This window comes from Nymphalis io, chromosome 1 (genome assembly GCF_905147045.1).
Source record: "Nymphalis io chromosome 1, ilAglIoxx1.1, whole genome shotgun sequence".
In the NCBI taxonomy this organism is placed as follows: Eukaryota; Metazoa; Arthropoda; class Insecta; order Lepidoptera; family Nymphalidae; genus Nymphalis; species Nymphalis io.
This window is the reverse complement of record NC_065888.1, coordinates 11,631,642-11,645,933: the sequence shown is the minus strand read 5'-3', so window position 1 is coordinate 11,645,933 and position 14,292 is coordinate 11,631,642. Positions and strand designations below refer to the sequence as shown.

The following is a 14,292-nucleotide window of genomic DNA, read 5'->3' as shown; positions in this document are numbered from 1 at the left end:
TTTATTTGTTGATGTTATCAACTAGGTATATTATAAACGTATTAAGATTTTATGTACATAACGGAAATTCCCACATATTTTATTTATTTATGCCTTACCTATCATAGGTCCCACGCTCAAGCTGATGCCACCAGATAGAAGCATATAAAGGCCATAAGCTGGTGGATATCGTTCTATGGGAACGTGTTCAGCCATCACTATTGGCTGCGCTATGTGTACTAAAGACCGGAGAGCTCCTAGTATCCCAGTCAGTATCAACATAGGAAGATATGTCGTAAACTGTATAAAAACTGAAAAAAAAAAATTTTTTTTAGTAATTATACAAATTGCATATTTTATGTCAAAAGTCGATTAAGGGCAGACATTAAGTGATGGAACAAAAAATTCTGTCTAGGAAACAATTTACTTTCATATTTTGTCCTGATACAACATGATGAAAATTTGATTAAAGAGTATTTACTATTAAAAATAGAATTATTTTGAAAGCAAAAGTCGAACCTTATCTAACGTTTTTTTAATATTAATATTTACAACCAGTTGCTAATGGTATAAGATAGCGTGAAGGCAACTAATGTTAATCCAATTTATTATTATAATATTTTTGACTACTATTTAAATATCTCAAAGCAAACTATTTAACTAGTTTTGTTTTTAATTTACTGTATTTAAATAATCATATAAATAAACTATATTATACTAAACCTTGAATATTTTAATACTAATCGGTGGAATGTCTGAAATGGTATATTTTTATGGAATTAATTTGTACCATTATAATATAGAAGTATAACAACTGCAAAGGAAGAAATACTTAAAAACAACATGACTTTATAATACATTCCCGTGTCAACTTGGAATGTTCGGAATTCAAATGCAAGAAAATAATTGAATTGTTGTTGTTAAAAAGTCGTTTGCTAAAACGTTACGTCATCACCTTCCTTTCTTTGTCTTATCCTATTTCACATTGATTATACTTTAATTCTTAAACAAGATTATTACCTTATATAATCATATAATCATATTATCATATAATAGAAATATAAAAAAAATCAATCAAATCTTCTATATAGTGTGAAGCAGCAGAGAAATATATTTTAGTACCTTTCCTCCTTTATTTGTCAAACAATTTTATTTTTTATTTTGTTTGATAGCTATTGACGAGCTTTAGTGTGTCAATTATGAAATATTTCAATTTTATATTAAAAAATAAATATATTTGAGTATAAAAAATCAAATTAAAACTTACCTAATCTGAATAATGCAGCGAGCAATGCCCCCGCATAAAACATGTATCGACTGTTCAGCTTAAGGAAGTGTCCCGAAAGGCCGAGTAATAGTCTCGCTGTCATATCCGTTGCGCCTCCAACTGCTATGATGTTCGCTATCTCGGCCTGCGAAGAGACTTGAAATATGAATCTCGGAAAAGCAACAGACAACGGAGCGTTTATAAAAGAAAATAACAGAAGCGGGTAATGCGCGCTTCAGTCGTTTTGTTGAAATTGTTTCCGCCGCCGTTTCTTACCGTTTAATGAATATGAATTGAAAATAAAAGATACATAATTATAATAGCAAAATTAAATGGCTCATATAGTGGGTGATGCTTAACCGAAAATTGCGATTACGAGCCCGGACTATGTACTTAATTTGTGATTACGACTCATCTCATGCAGTGAAACGTCACGAAATAATTTATGTGTGTGAGCTTATATTCCGCCTTATATGTCTACCAACCCGCATTGGAGTAGCAAGTTGAATCAGCCTTAAACCTTCTCGATGGAAGAGGTCTTAATTCCGAAGTGGGACAAAACCAAACAAATATGAACGATAAATGAATTACAGCCGAAGAAAAAATTCTGATCTTCTGTCTCTGCCGTGTTTATTATTTATTCAGTAAAGACTGAATAGCTAATCGCACGTTATGATAATTTGTTAAATTAAAAAATAGCCTTATTAATTTGTTTTTTTTTTCATCCCATATACATAAAGGTTGATACACATCTGTATATCATATATTTATTATTAAGTAATTAATGAACAGTTATGGATATTTTGCAAATGCAAATACTTTGATAATATACCGCGTAACATATATCACCTTATATAATACTTTATCTCGAAATCAAAGCCTATTTGTAAACATGAATGAGTTCACCGCTCTGCGGCGTGAATTGCTTGATACAGTAACCGTATACTTACTCTATGTCAAATTAAAATGACATATTAATAAATTGAATATATTAAACAAGTAAGGCGTTATGTTTTAAGTAAACAACCAAGGTCCAATATCAAGAGTCAAATCAATCCGAATTTTGATGTTGCATTACCATTTATTATCGTTTCGATAATTGTAGGTACACGAAAATGAAATTAAATTCAAGGGATTATCGAAATTTTCGAAAGTAAATTGTATTTATTGAAAATGATTTTATCATATATATGAAATAAGTGTTTATTGGGGTAATTAAGTATGATGCAATTTATCAGAAAACAACTACAACTTTCATGTCTTGATTTAAATTAATAAAATATTATTCTACCAATTTTCATAATAAAAATGTCATTCAGTGATTGAAATATTGTGAACAATATTAATACCCGTGTAGTATGTTACTCATCGTATATCATCGAAATGTTAAGTTCAAAAAATCATATAATATACGCTTACCCCGAAATATAAATTAGAAATTCTTTATAATAGTAATTATAAATCATTTAAAACGATCAAGACAATGTAAATAGTTCGATTTCGAAAATATTGGAATAACTAATATAAAACAAAAGATGCCAATGGGTGTGTGAGGTATGTAACTGCCCTATTAATTGTTTTAAGAAACACTTGTTTGTATTAATTGCTTGTTAATTAGCTATAATCAAATTTATCGCCATTCAACATCAAAATGTTTTGTACTTACAACTATTATTATAAGTAACAATAACGCTTGTTAATTGTTTTATCAAATAGAAATCTCACAGGTTTGTTAGAATAAAAATAATACTAAGAAGAAGATTGTTTTATCTCAGTGAGTTCATAAAAGTTAATTAATCTCAATATAAGACGATAGTGTGGTTATTAAGATGTATAGAAACTGACGCGGAATCTATGTTAATATTTTTTTTTTATATATAGAATAGGAAGAGTATATGGGCCACCTGATGCTAAGTGGTCACCAAACGCCCTTAGACATTGGCTTAGACAGTAACAGTAACAGTAACAGCCTGTTAATGTCCCACTGCTGGGCTAAGGCCTCCTCTCCCCTTTGAGGAGAAGGTTTGGAGCTTATTCCACCACGCTGCTCCAATGCGGGTTGGTTGGTTGGCTTAGACATCTTATCTTATTGGTTTAATGTATTTCTATCTCACTCATAATATTATTACTTTATTATGTTATCTACATGTCATCTCATATAGTTTTTTTTTAATTTTATAGTATAGGTAGGCGGACGAGCATATGGGCCACCTGATGGTTAGTACTTGGTCATCAACGCCCATAGACATTATTGGCATTGTAAGAAATGTTAACCATCGCTTACATCACAAATGCGCCACCAACCTTTGGAACTAAGATGTCTCTTGTGCCTGTAATTACACTGGCTCACTCACTCTTCAAACCGGAACATAACAATAACAAGTACTGTTGTTTTGTGATAGAATATCTGATGAGGGTGTGGTACCTACCCAGTCGAGCTTGCACAAAGCCCTACCAGCCTGTGTGTGTACCTATATGTGGACTTGTTATTTTTTATATATAAACATGATACATTTGTTTGTGCTAATAAACATATTTTCTCATTTAAGCCTTAAGAGCCCATGACACATAATATCTCCTAAATATAAGGGATATTTATTGAAGTCATATTTTTAGACCAAAAATGAATTGACGGATCAAGGAGAACTTGTATAACCCGAAAATATAATTATTAAGATACATAAACTTATGTTTAACCATTTTCTACCATTTAACCTTAGTTATAAATAAAACGACCTCAAGCCAAAAGCCAAAAAAATCTACATATTATGCTTACAAATAATAAATAAGTAGGTTACAGTTTGTAAATATCCCGTTGCTGGACAAAAGCGTCGTCTTGTTTTGTTTAAATTAGACTTGAAGCGTTATCCACCATGCTTCTTTACTGCGTGTTGATTGCTATAAGATTGTATAACTACTAAGCTACATAATAAATTAAGTGAATGTACTTTTTATTTATATATATATATATATATATATATATATATATATATATATATATATATATATATATATATATATATATATATATTATATAAAAGCATCCATTATGTTAACTATATCAATATTTTTGTTATTTAATTATCAATTAATCATACTATATTTTATTTAAATCTCCCCATACTTAAAACCTCATTTTAATAATCTCAATTAATACGAAAATATATAACCTGTTTGGAATCAGTTACTTACTTAAATATAAATTTAAAATTTTTTTGATTTATTTTATAATGTTACGAGAAATTTCTATAAGTAATAATACAATATGCGATCCATTATAATAAAGTGGAATTTAAAAGTACTATGACCCATCAGAACGTATAATTAAAAAACAAATATTTTATATTAATGTGGTAGGGCTTTGGGCAAGCTCGACTGGGTAGGTACCACTCACTCATCAGATATTCTATCGCAAAACAGCAGTACTTAGTATTGTTGTGTTCCGGTTTGAAGGGTAAGTGAGATATTGTAATTACATGCACAAAGGACGTAACATCTTAGTTCCCCAAGGTAGGTGGCGCATTGGCGATGTAAGCGATGATTAACATTTCTTACAATGCCAATGTCTATGGGTGTTGATGACCAATTACCATCAGGTGGCCCATAATAAGCTCGTCCGCCTACCGATACTATAAAAAATTAATGATTTAAAAGTACTATGAAACATCAAAACGTAAAATTAAAAAACATATATTTTATATTAGATTTTAACTTTCTGATAAATTAAAAAGCACAAAAGAAATATTTTTATAAACACTCTAAATTTGTCTTTTTTTATGCTAGGTCAAGTCCAAGCAACAACACGTTAATCCGGTTATTTATAGTCTAAAGTTATGCACTTACTTTGAGATAAGTTATTTTATCGTATATTTTAAAAAAATACTCTGGAACAGACGCTGTCATTTTAAGTTACTTTATTGGCATAATATGTAAAGAATTTTGGAGTTCAAATTATAATACAATCACAAAAAAAGTTATAATATATAAAATTATGAGTTATTTCTCGCGACTCCGCTCGCATACTTTTTTTGACGTTTCTTTATGTTAAGTAAAGTAAAGTTATTGCACCCTGGAGCCCAATTCTACTAATCTATAATGATTACGATACGTTCTCGATTCAATTCTAACCCAATCTTCACTTTGTTTTATCCATTTAGATCGGAACCTAAATTATATTACCAAATACCGTACTTTCAAAACTAAACCGAATTATTAACTTTTATGTCAATAATGTATAATTAAATTAAAAAATAGGAATACGGGGAAATATCAGCGATTACATCAGATCCGATCCGATTGTGATTAAGTGACCAAGGCTAAGTGTCCAAGGCCCCCACAATGTCTAACTTTATTACGATCGGCTCAGCAATTTTATTTGTGATGAAATAGCAAACAGGAAGACTGAGCATATAAAATTCGTGTAGATTGACGATTTATTATAAAACAATTAATTAAATAACAAATATTAATTGTATTACGACATGAATCATCAGATTCTTAAATTGCGATTTAATTATATAATATTATGTAATTAATATACTACGCTCGCGGCCTCGTCCGCTTATATTTTAGTTAATCACGGAATCTTTATTTCGTATTCATGGAATACTTCTCAGTAGTTTTTGCGTCTCGAATAGAAATATTTCATAATGGTATATATAATATAAATTGTTTTAATTAATTCATCATCATCATCATCATTCATCTCGCGATAGGTTGTGAAGGAAAACATTATGAAAAAAATGCATGTGTATAAATTTCATTGAAAGTATACCACATGTGTATCCACCGAACCACACTGTAGCAGCGTAGTGGAATAAACTCTAAACATTCACTTCATAAGGGAGAAGAGGCCTTAGTCCGGCAGTGGGACATACAGATGCTGTTACTTTACTTATTTTTTTTACTTTAATAAAAAATAATAAGTAATTTTATTTGTGGTCAATAAAGACTTAGCAATACTTTTAACTGATTGATATTAAAATAATTATGTTGTTGCTTACGAAAATGACTAACGATAAGTGTAATTTGAACTTTAATTTAAATAACTCAATTCCATCTATTGCATGCATTATACGATATATTTAATAAAAAGTATTTCTAAAATTATTGGAAATATTCTAAGTACCAACGTAATAAATGTATTAACGCGTAATTAAAAATTTAATTTATTATTGATGATCATGAAAGTGTTACACAATATTTTTGACTGGCCGACATCGAATACTAGGTTAAGTAGTTAGTTGCGCGTCAAATATATAAATTAAGCGTGTTTGACTTTCATTTATTATTTAAGACTTGCAATCACTTTTAAATACATTTATTTTATTATATTTATATATAGATTTATACATTTCAAAATTTTAAAACGTTCCAAAATAACACTTTAAAATGAGAAAAATATTTTCATACATTAAAGATTAATAAAATGTGTGTACGTGTTTTATGTCACATATGGATAAAAGTTTATCCGTTTATAATGTAGATTGTATATTAGCATAAATTAAATAATTATGTCACAGTTCCAAGTATCGTATAAAAGAGAGACGCTCAAAATTAGTCTTATCTTAATCTTATTCAAATGAGCTTATACTAATATAAATATATTAATTTAAAAAAAAAAATCAGAATAAAACGCAAAAAGTTTTAAATCAGCCAAACAAGCTTCATCGCAGACGTTTTTTTTTCACTTTTAAAAGTTTTAAAGAAACTATTAATTAAGTAATTATAGTAACTTATACGCTTGAATAAATAAAGATGAATAATATAATGCCGGTTTATTTTTTACGGACATCGAAATTTGCGAAATTCATTGAGCTTTTCAAGCTCCATTGACATGTCACTCTATACTTACATATATCAGAAGAGTTCGTTTGTTTTTTTGAACTCATTAATATCAGGATTTCCCATCCGGTTATAGATTATACATATATAACACGACGCTACGACCAACGGGCATGTTGCAGCTACTTTAATATTTAAATCGAAAGTTGTGGTATTTCGGTACTTACACTTTGCAATTTAGACGAGTTCTTTTGGATATATAACCAGATGGTAAAAATCCGGGTAAGAAAAAGAATGCTGCGGCTTACTGCACTCCGCGCGCCCGTATGTCTTAATGTATTAGTCCTGATTATGGAGTAAGCTATGACGCTAAACTGGACGTTATTTTTGTTTTTAATTGTAAATTATTTAAAATTTATTGTTGTTAATTGTAAAAATATATATAAGCTATTAAGCGAGTGAACTTGAAAGTGAGTTTGTTATTTGTTTGTTTCGTTTTAACGTCCTAAGTACCCCACTTAATTGAAATTATACATACACACACACACACACACACACACACACATAGTCATGCTTACAAAAAAGGACATATGGTACCTAGGACTTGCCTGAATACGCGAGCAACATGCGGGCGGCGAGAAACAAGTGATTTTACAAATACACCTAGTCTGCGTGTGAATATTTGTAATTCAATTGTTCGAACGGCTGGACGAAATCCAATAAAGTTTGGCATAGAAATTAAGCATGTAATTTTTAATAACATTTTCATAAAAAAAATCTCTAAAACTTAATCGACGACGAGCGAAGAATGAGTGTAAAAGTAAGTCCAACATATGTATGTATTTTTTAATGCTTCTGGTGCGATGTATTTACACACGAATAAAATATTAAGTTGGGATCGTATTTTATAAATAAACATACAATATTTATTTCCACGGCATGTTTAATGGGCTTGACTGATTTTATAATTATGATATAATAAATGCTCGTTTTGATTGTTCGATGTTTTTGAAATTATATAATATTGTGTAATAGGTCGATAGGCATACGCTTGAGATACAATTCAAATAATTTGATATACGAACTCTAGGTAGCTTTAAGTTTAATTTGAAACTATTATATTAATACGGTATATGATATTAGTAGCAACAATACACGAACGATATGGATTACTAAATTAAAAGTTAAAATTAACTCAAAAACAATAGAATAAGGTTACCCTTAAGATATTGATATGCTATGCAATAAATTCATATACGATAGGCTGTGCCCCGCGGTTTCACTTGCGTTAAATTTGGAATAAACATACGCTTCAATTGCTATATTGTTTTATGTTTAGGGTTTCTGCTCCATTAAAAATTACATTGCTCAATAAAGAGACTGTCTGTCTAAGAATTATACATATCGGATTTGCTGATTTAGTTACTACGTTTTTAAGATTGCATAATATTTTTTTTAGTTGCCTTATCCTACATATATAATAAACGCGAAAGTTTGGATAGATCTTTGTTATACTTTCACGCAAAAACTACTGAATGAATTTAAACGAAATTTGGAGTAAATATAGCCTTATTTCTAACTTAATACAGAGACAACCTAAAACCTGGAGGAAAAGGTCAATTTCAACTAACTAACTCACAAACGTCCGTAGACGTGGGCGGATGTCAGTAATTTCATATTATTAATACTTTTAAAGTTTTTCAAAAAAATCATTCACATTTAAAAATCTAATCTGAAAGGTATATGCGAAGCTTATTTCAGTTCAGAACATTTAACGAAAAGGACCGGTAGCAAATAAGTCAGTAGAAGAAGAAATACAGTTGTCGCTACTTTAAAATACAATACTAAATATAGTACATTACATCCAGAGAACCTGCAAAAGAAATTAATGGAAAATATATAATTAATCATATTATTAAAGCGAAACTTACCTTACTAAGGTTATTCTTGTCAAGGAAAAGTGGTTCAAGTGTGAAAAACGTTAAATCAGCAAAAAATGTCATCGCCATCCCAAATATTATGTTGTCGTAAACAAAATCTTTTAAAAGCGTTAAATCTAAGTATTCTGCAATTGTTTGCCTAAAAAAAGAGATTTTTATAATTTAACTAATTTTCACACATAAAAAATGTCCTTATGAACTTATTGTTTTGTAGACTTTTGTGAAGAGAGTAAAGTAGAAAAAGCGAAGAAAAATTGAGAAAGTATAGAGAAGAAGAATAAATTTTATATGTTTTTCATGGATAGATGGTTAAGTAGGAAATCAAAATACGAAAAGTAAATTCATTTCAAACAAAAACACAAACAGCAACAAAGTATTGATATTTGTTTTATGAGTTGCATCCTCCTTTGCAGACTTGTAAATTAAATTGGAATTTAATAAATCAAACTCACCACTTGCCTTCCTTGTTCTTAATGATCGGCAATGGTTCAACGACAATGTTACCAAAGTTGCCCAAACTGGATACCGAAGCGGCCTTAAACAAGTTCTCTAAATATACATTGTCATTAGAGCTGAACTTGCTATCTGTTCTTGCATCGCTTGGGATCAGAACTACAGGAATGCTGAGCCTTCTTGAATCTGTTAATTTTGGAATGAATAACAATCCCGATTCTTTTTTATCTTCATAATTTTTCGTATATAAATTTTGCACCGATTTTGTGTCCTGTTTTGCGATATTGTTGGGTTTTAAAAAGTCGAATTTGTTATCGTTATCTTCAGAAGCCGGCGTTGGTGGTATAACTGCAAGATAATCTTGAACATTAATATAATTTAAATATGTCTAAAATTAAGCATAAGCTTAATCTTGAACATTAATATAATTTAAATATGTCTAAAATTAAGCATAAGCTTAATTTTAGACATATTTAAATTATATTTATAACTTAATTTTAGACATATTTACTATTAATTATCGTGTATAAATATGAAACATTTTTATAAAATACCTCATTTAGGATAGTTGTTATTTATTAAAATTTCTTGAAAATGGAACTCCAACTGAGTATATATTTTTTATTTTACAAACGTATAAGTACAAACATTTATCTTTTTAGTTGTACTACATGAACAAATTCAATAATAGCTAATGTCTGTAGCCTTACGCACGAAACATATAAAGATTATACTTACGGACAATTTTTTCGCAAGACTTCATTCTTTTAACCATATGCCATTGCACAGGTTGCATGACTAGAGCACCGAATATGCTGTGAGCGGAAATTGCACAAAGGATAGCCAACGTCCCTCGAAACCCGTACTCCGTTATGGTAAACTTTATAAACAACGGATACACCATCGTTATCAATCCAATTGAAGCCTTACACAAACTTAAATAAAGCACTTTTTTCCTTGTAAAGTAACTGTTGAAACTAGTATAGGATACTGGAATAAGAAGACCCATTCCTAGACCTTGAAGAAGCCCATTCGTTACAATTAATTGTGTTGTAGAAGTCACAAATATAGCTAGGAACGAGGCTAATGTGTAAATAAACGCACCGATAAGCCCGACTTGCCTCAGTGATAGTTTCTTAAGTACGATATTCGATGAAAAACCTGAAACAAACGAAATTACAAACCGTTAATTTTCTAACATTGCAACATTTTATATAGGATCTATATCTAGGATAGGTAACAAAACTATAGATTTGATTAATAATATTTTATTTTTCTTTTAATATCGGGCTCATTACAAGTATATACTACCTATTATTATTGTTATTTTTGGAAGTACGCACTACCTACAGACATTAGCACTCTTAAAATATTATACTATTCCTTACATCATTAGTGCGCCACCAAACTTGGAGACTAAGATGTTACGTGCCTATAGTTACACTGGTTTAATCACTCTTCAAACAAGAATACAACTATACTGGGTATTGGCTGTAGTGTATCTGATAAGTGCCTGATACCTGCTCAAATGGGCTATGGCTACACAAAACCCTACCACAAGTAAAGTTATCTCGGTACGAATGCTAAAATATAAATTTTTCAAAAATTTTTCTTACGTAATAAATTATAGTGTTGTCGCATAAATTCCAAGCTGGTCTTCACCTTAACATTTATGCCCAACAGAAGGTTTTTTTAATCTCTATTCTCAACCTTCGACCGAATCCGGTTCTAAGAAGATACAAACATTTTTAAAAATCTCAAAAACACTTCCATCCATATGCTTACTAGTTACAAGAACTGACAGTATATGTTCTTTTCATGGCCATATCTGTTATGTCATATATCGTATAGCGCTATATATAAACATTATATATAATATGGCTAGGCTTTGAAACTTTAGGTCCGTGATACAGATCAGATCAGATACCAAAAACATTAATAGACATTTTCAAGAAACTTGTCCAGAATTCTGGTGACCCAACAGTTAATATTTAGCTCAAATCCTGAGTTAAGCAATTCGGAAAGGTTTGCATCCTGGTCATGTAATGCCACAGTAGGTACAATCTTTTGAACAGCGTATATACTATAATTTGTATAAAATGTGTGTTTAGCTTGTTAATTTTATTTTCAGTTTTATCTCTTTTTATTATAAAATTATGTCTTTTAAGTAAATCATAAAATTTTAGTTATCTATAAAGGTTATTATGAAGTAATATTCGATATTCGTTGAATAAAAATAAAAATCAAATTAAATAAACCATTCAAATAGACTTAAATTGATTACCGGGTTTCATTCCGCAACAAATCATATCCCACATACCAATCTCATATACATAGCGGATCGGATACACTTACTTATAAAGTCTATTATACTAGTCTATATACTTACTTATATAGTCTATTTGAATAAACATATCTTGATTTGATATATGTTATAAAAATCCAGCTGCCTACACCACATTACTGTCTTGATTTAAAACACATTTTGAGACATCATTACGAAGTGGTCCAATTCATTTGGTCATGTTCGATAGTTCGGACGCAAGCGTTCATAAGACGGTCAGCATTTGTGCACGTGAAAATTAACGATATGCTGATTGTATTCGCGAAACCAGTTGGTGCTTAATTTTATATAGCAAGAAGACTATTTAAATAGTAATATATATTTAATCAAATTATACCCATAACATACATAAATCTCTACAAATAATTTACATGTTTCATAAATATTCAATCTGAATCCAAACAGGATTATCTTAATTTAATCTAACTTGTTTTAGCTTTGCATTTATATAACTTTTTAAATAATTAATTATTTTTTAATTCTCATTTCCTTACAATGTAATCGTTTTAGGTTCCTCGTTTAGTGTAAAATTAATAAATATCTAATTTAAATGCTCCCTTAAAAACTTTGATATGATTTGAGATACTCCTCTTATTATACGAAACTATTTGATTTAATACGATATTTAAAGAAAAACTTATATTTTCTCATATGCCTTAAGCACTTCTTATTACATATATACTACCATTGAGTCGCCGTTAAATTGGTTTTATTTTTGAAATGTGAGTCATTCCTTTAAGTTAAAGCGTAATTCATTTAAGTAACATTAGACCCGATTTTCTATAAAGTTCATTATCATACAATATTAATATAAATTCATATTAATATAATTGACAGTTAAAAAGTACTATTTGACATCGAACTTGATTGGTTTTCTGATAAAAGTTATCATAACTGTCATATACAATTATATTTTTATTAAAAGGCAAATGTAGTACACCATACAGCCTCGTTTAGTAATGTGATTTCTTAATATTGTACAATTGTACAGAACACTTCACTCGCGATAACGCACATCGTTTGTTTTTTTAACGAAATTTGACACGAAAAAAAAATAGTTTGCTGCATTAATATACACTGTTATGCATATATTTAAATGTTAATGTAAAAAGCTCTTGGTTTGCTTTTATAACATAGTACATATTTTAAATATAATAATACTCGATAGTGTCCAATCATTCATTTGAATGTATCCTGTTTATCGACACAAACCTTTTTTAGACATAATGTTAGAAAAAAAAATCAATAAACATAACTAATATGTAATTTATATATCGGTGGTATATTTAATTTATCATTAAAATCATAAGTGTTTATTTAATGTAATGTTATGTGTAAAACCTATTTCCCACATTACATTCAGTATTCAAAATTATTTAAAAAAAGTATGCTTTTCGGCATATTATAAAATCAAAAATGCACATGATAAAAAAAAATAACATTGAATATTATTGATTGCTAAACTGGTAGAATCACCGTTGCCGCTCCAAATCGACCTTGAATAGTCGTAAACATATAATAAAGTAAGTAATATATACATGGACCTCTGTTTTTGAAATTGCCTTTGCTAAAGAAAACGGTAAAAATGCCTTAGTTGCTAAATTTAAAACGCATGGGTGCAAAAGATTATTATACAATTAGTGAGTTTATGAATAATAGCGCACCTTGTGAATGAAACGATCGTTTCCTAGTTATTTCTTTTAATACTGAAAAACTGTAATCATTTTTTTTATAGATTAGGAAGGCGGACGAGCATATGACGAGGGCCACCTGATGGTAAGTGGTCACCAACGCCCATAGCCATTATCTAGGTAAGAAATGTTAAACATCGCTTACATAGCCAATGCGCCACCAACCTTGGGAACTAAGATGTTATGTCCTTTGTGCCTGTAATTACACTGGCTCACTCACCCTTCAAACCGGAACACAACAATAACAAGTACTGCTGTTTTGCGGTAGAATATCTGATGAGTGGGTGACACCTACCCAGACGAGGTTGCACAAAGCCCTACCACCAGTAAATTACAATATGATAAAAAACTGCCGCTAAGTTCCTTTCGCCTATTCTTCTAAGGTATTTCTTTTTCGAACCGGTGGTAGTGTCTAATTTGACAAACAATAAGTATGTGTAAAGCTTGATAGGAAAAATAATAAATAATCTTCATTAAAACCCAAAGATTACACCGTCTTTGCATATTGTCTACGATATTTAGACGATAATTTTAATAAAAATAATATTAACTTCAATGTTACATAACAAAATTAAGATAACCAAATAACTCAGAAGATTAAGTCTCATCCGAAACTTAAGTCTCTAGTTAAATAAGGTATGTTTGTGGATTGGGAAGGTGTTTGACCACTGGATACAATTATTATAGCGCGAGAATATTAAGTCACTATATTTTTTTATTAATACTTCGTTTTTATTAATCCTTATTATAATATCCTATATTAAGCATTATTAAAATTATCATAGTGATTTACTTTTTAATAAAACCTTTTTTTAAAAGACATTTCGGACATTA

At 29.7% G+C, this 14,292-nt stretch overlaps 2 protein-coding genes across 6 annotated transcripts in view; one reads left to right on the top strand and one right to left on the bottom strand.

The window, feature by feature from the left end:
- The window catches only part of LOC126772352 (solute carrier family 12 member 6), a 337,172-nt gene that overhangs the window by 117,139 nt on the left and 205,741 nt on the right, over positions 1 to 14,292 (top strand). The gene's annotated exons all lie outside the window — the stretch shown is intronic.
- Positions 1 to 14,292, bottom strand: part of LOC126772434 (monocarboxylate transporter 9-like) — a 29,749-nt gene that overhangs the window by 906 nt on the left and 14,551 nt on the right. Inside the window, exons 3-7 of the mRNA XM_050492808.1 lie at positions 10,162 to 10,584; positions 9,423 to 9,771; positions 8,962 to 9,109; positions 1,247 to 1,391; positions 99 to 290 (exon numbers count right to left, since the gene is read on the bottom strand). Coding sequence (XP_050348765.1) covers positions 99 to 290; positions 1,247 to 1,391; positions 8,962 to 9,109; positions 9,423 to 9,771; positions 10,162 to 10,584 — 1,257 coding nt within the window. The remainder of the gene's footprint in view (positions 1 to 98; positions 291 to 1,246; positions 1,392 to 8,961; positions 9,110 to 9,422; positions 9,772 to 10,161; positions 10,585 to 14,292) is intronic.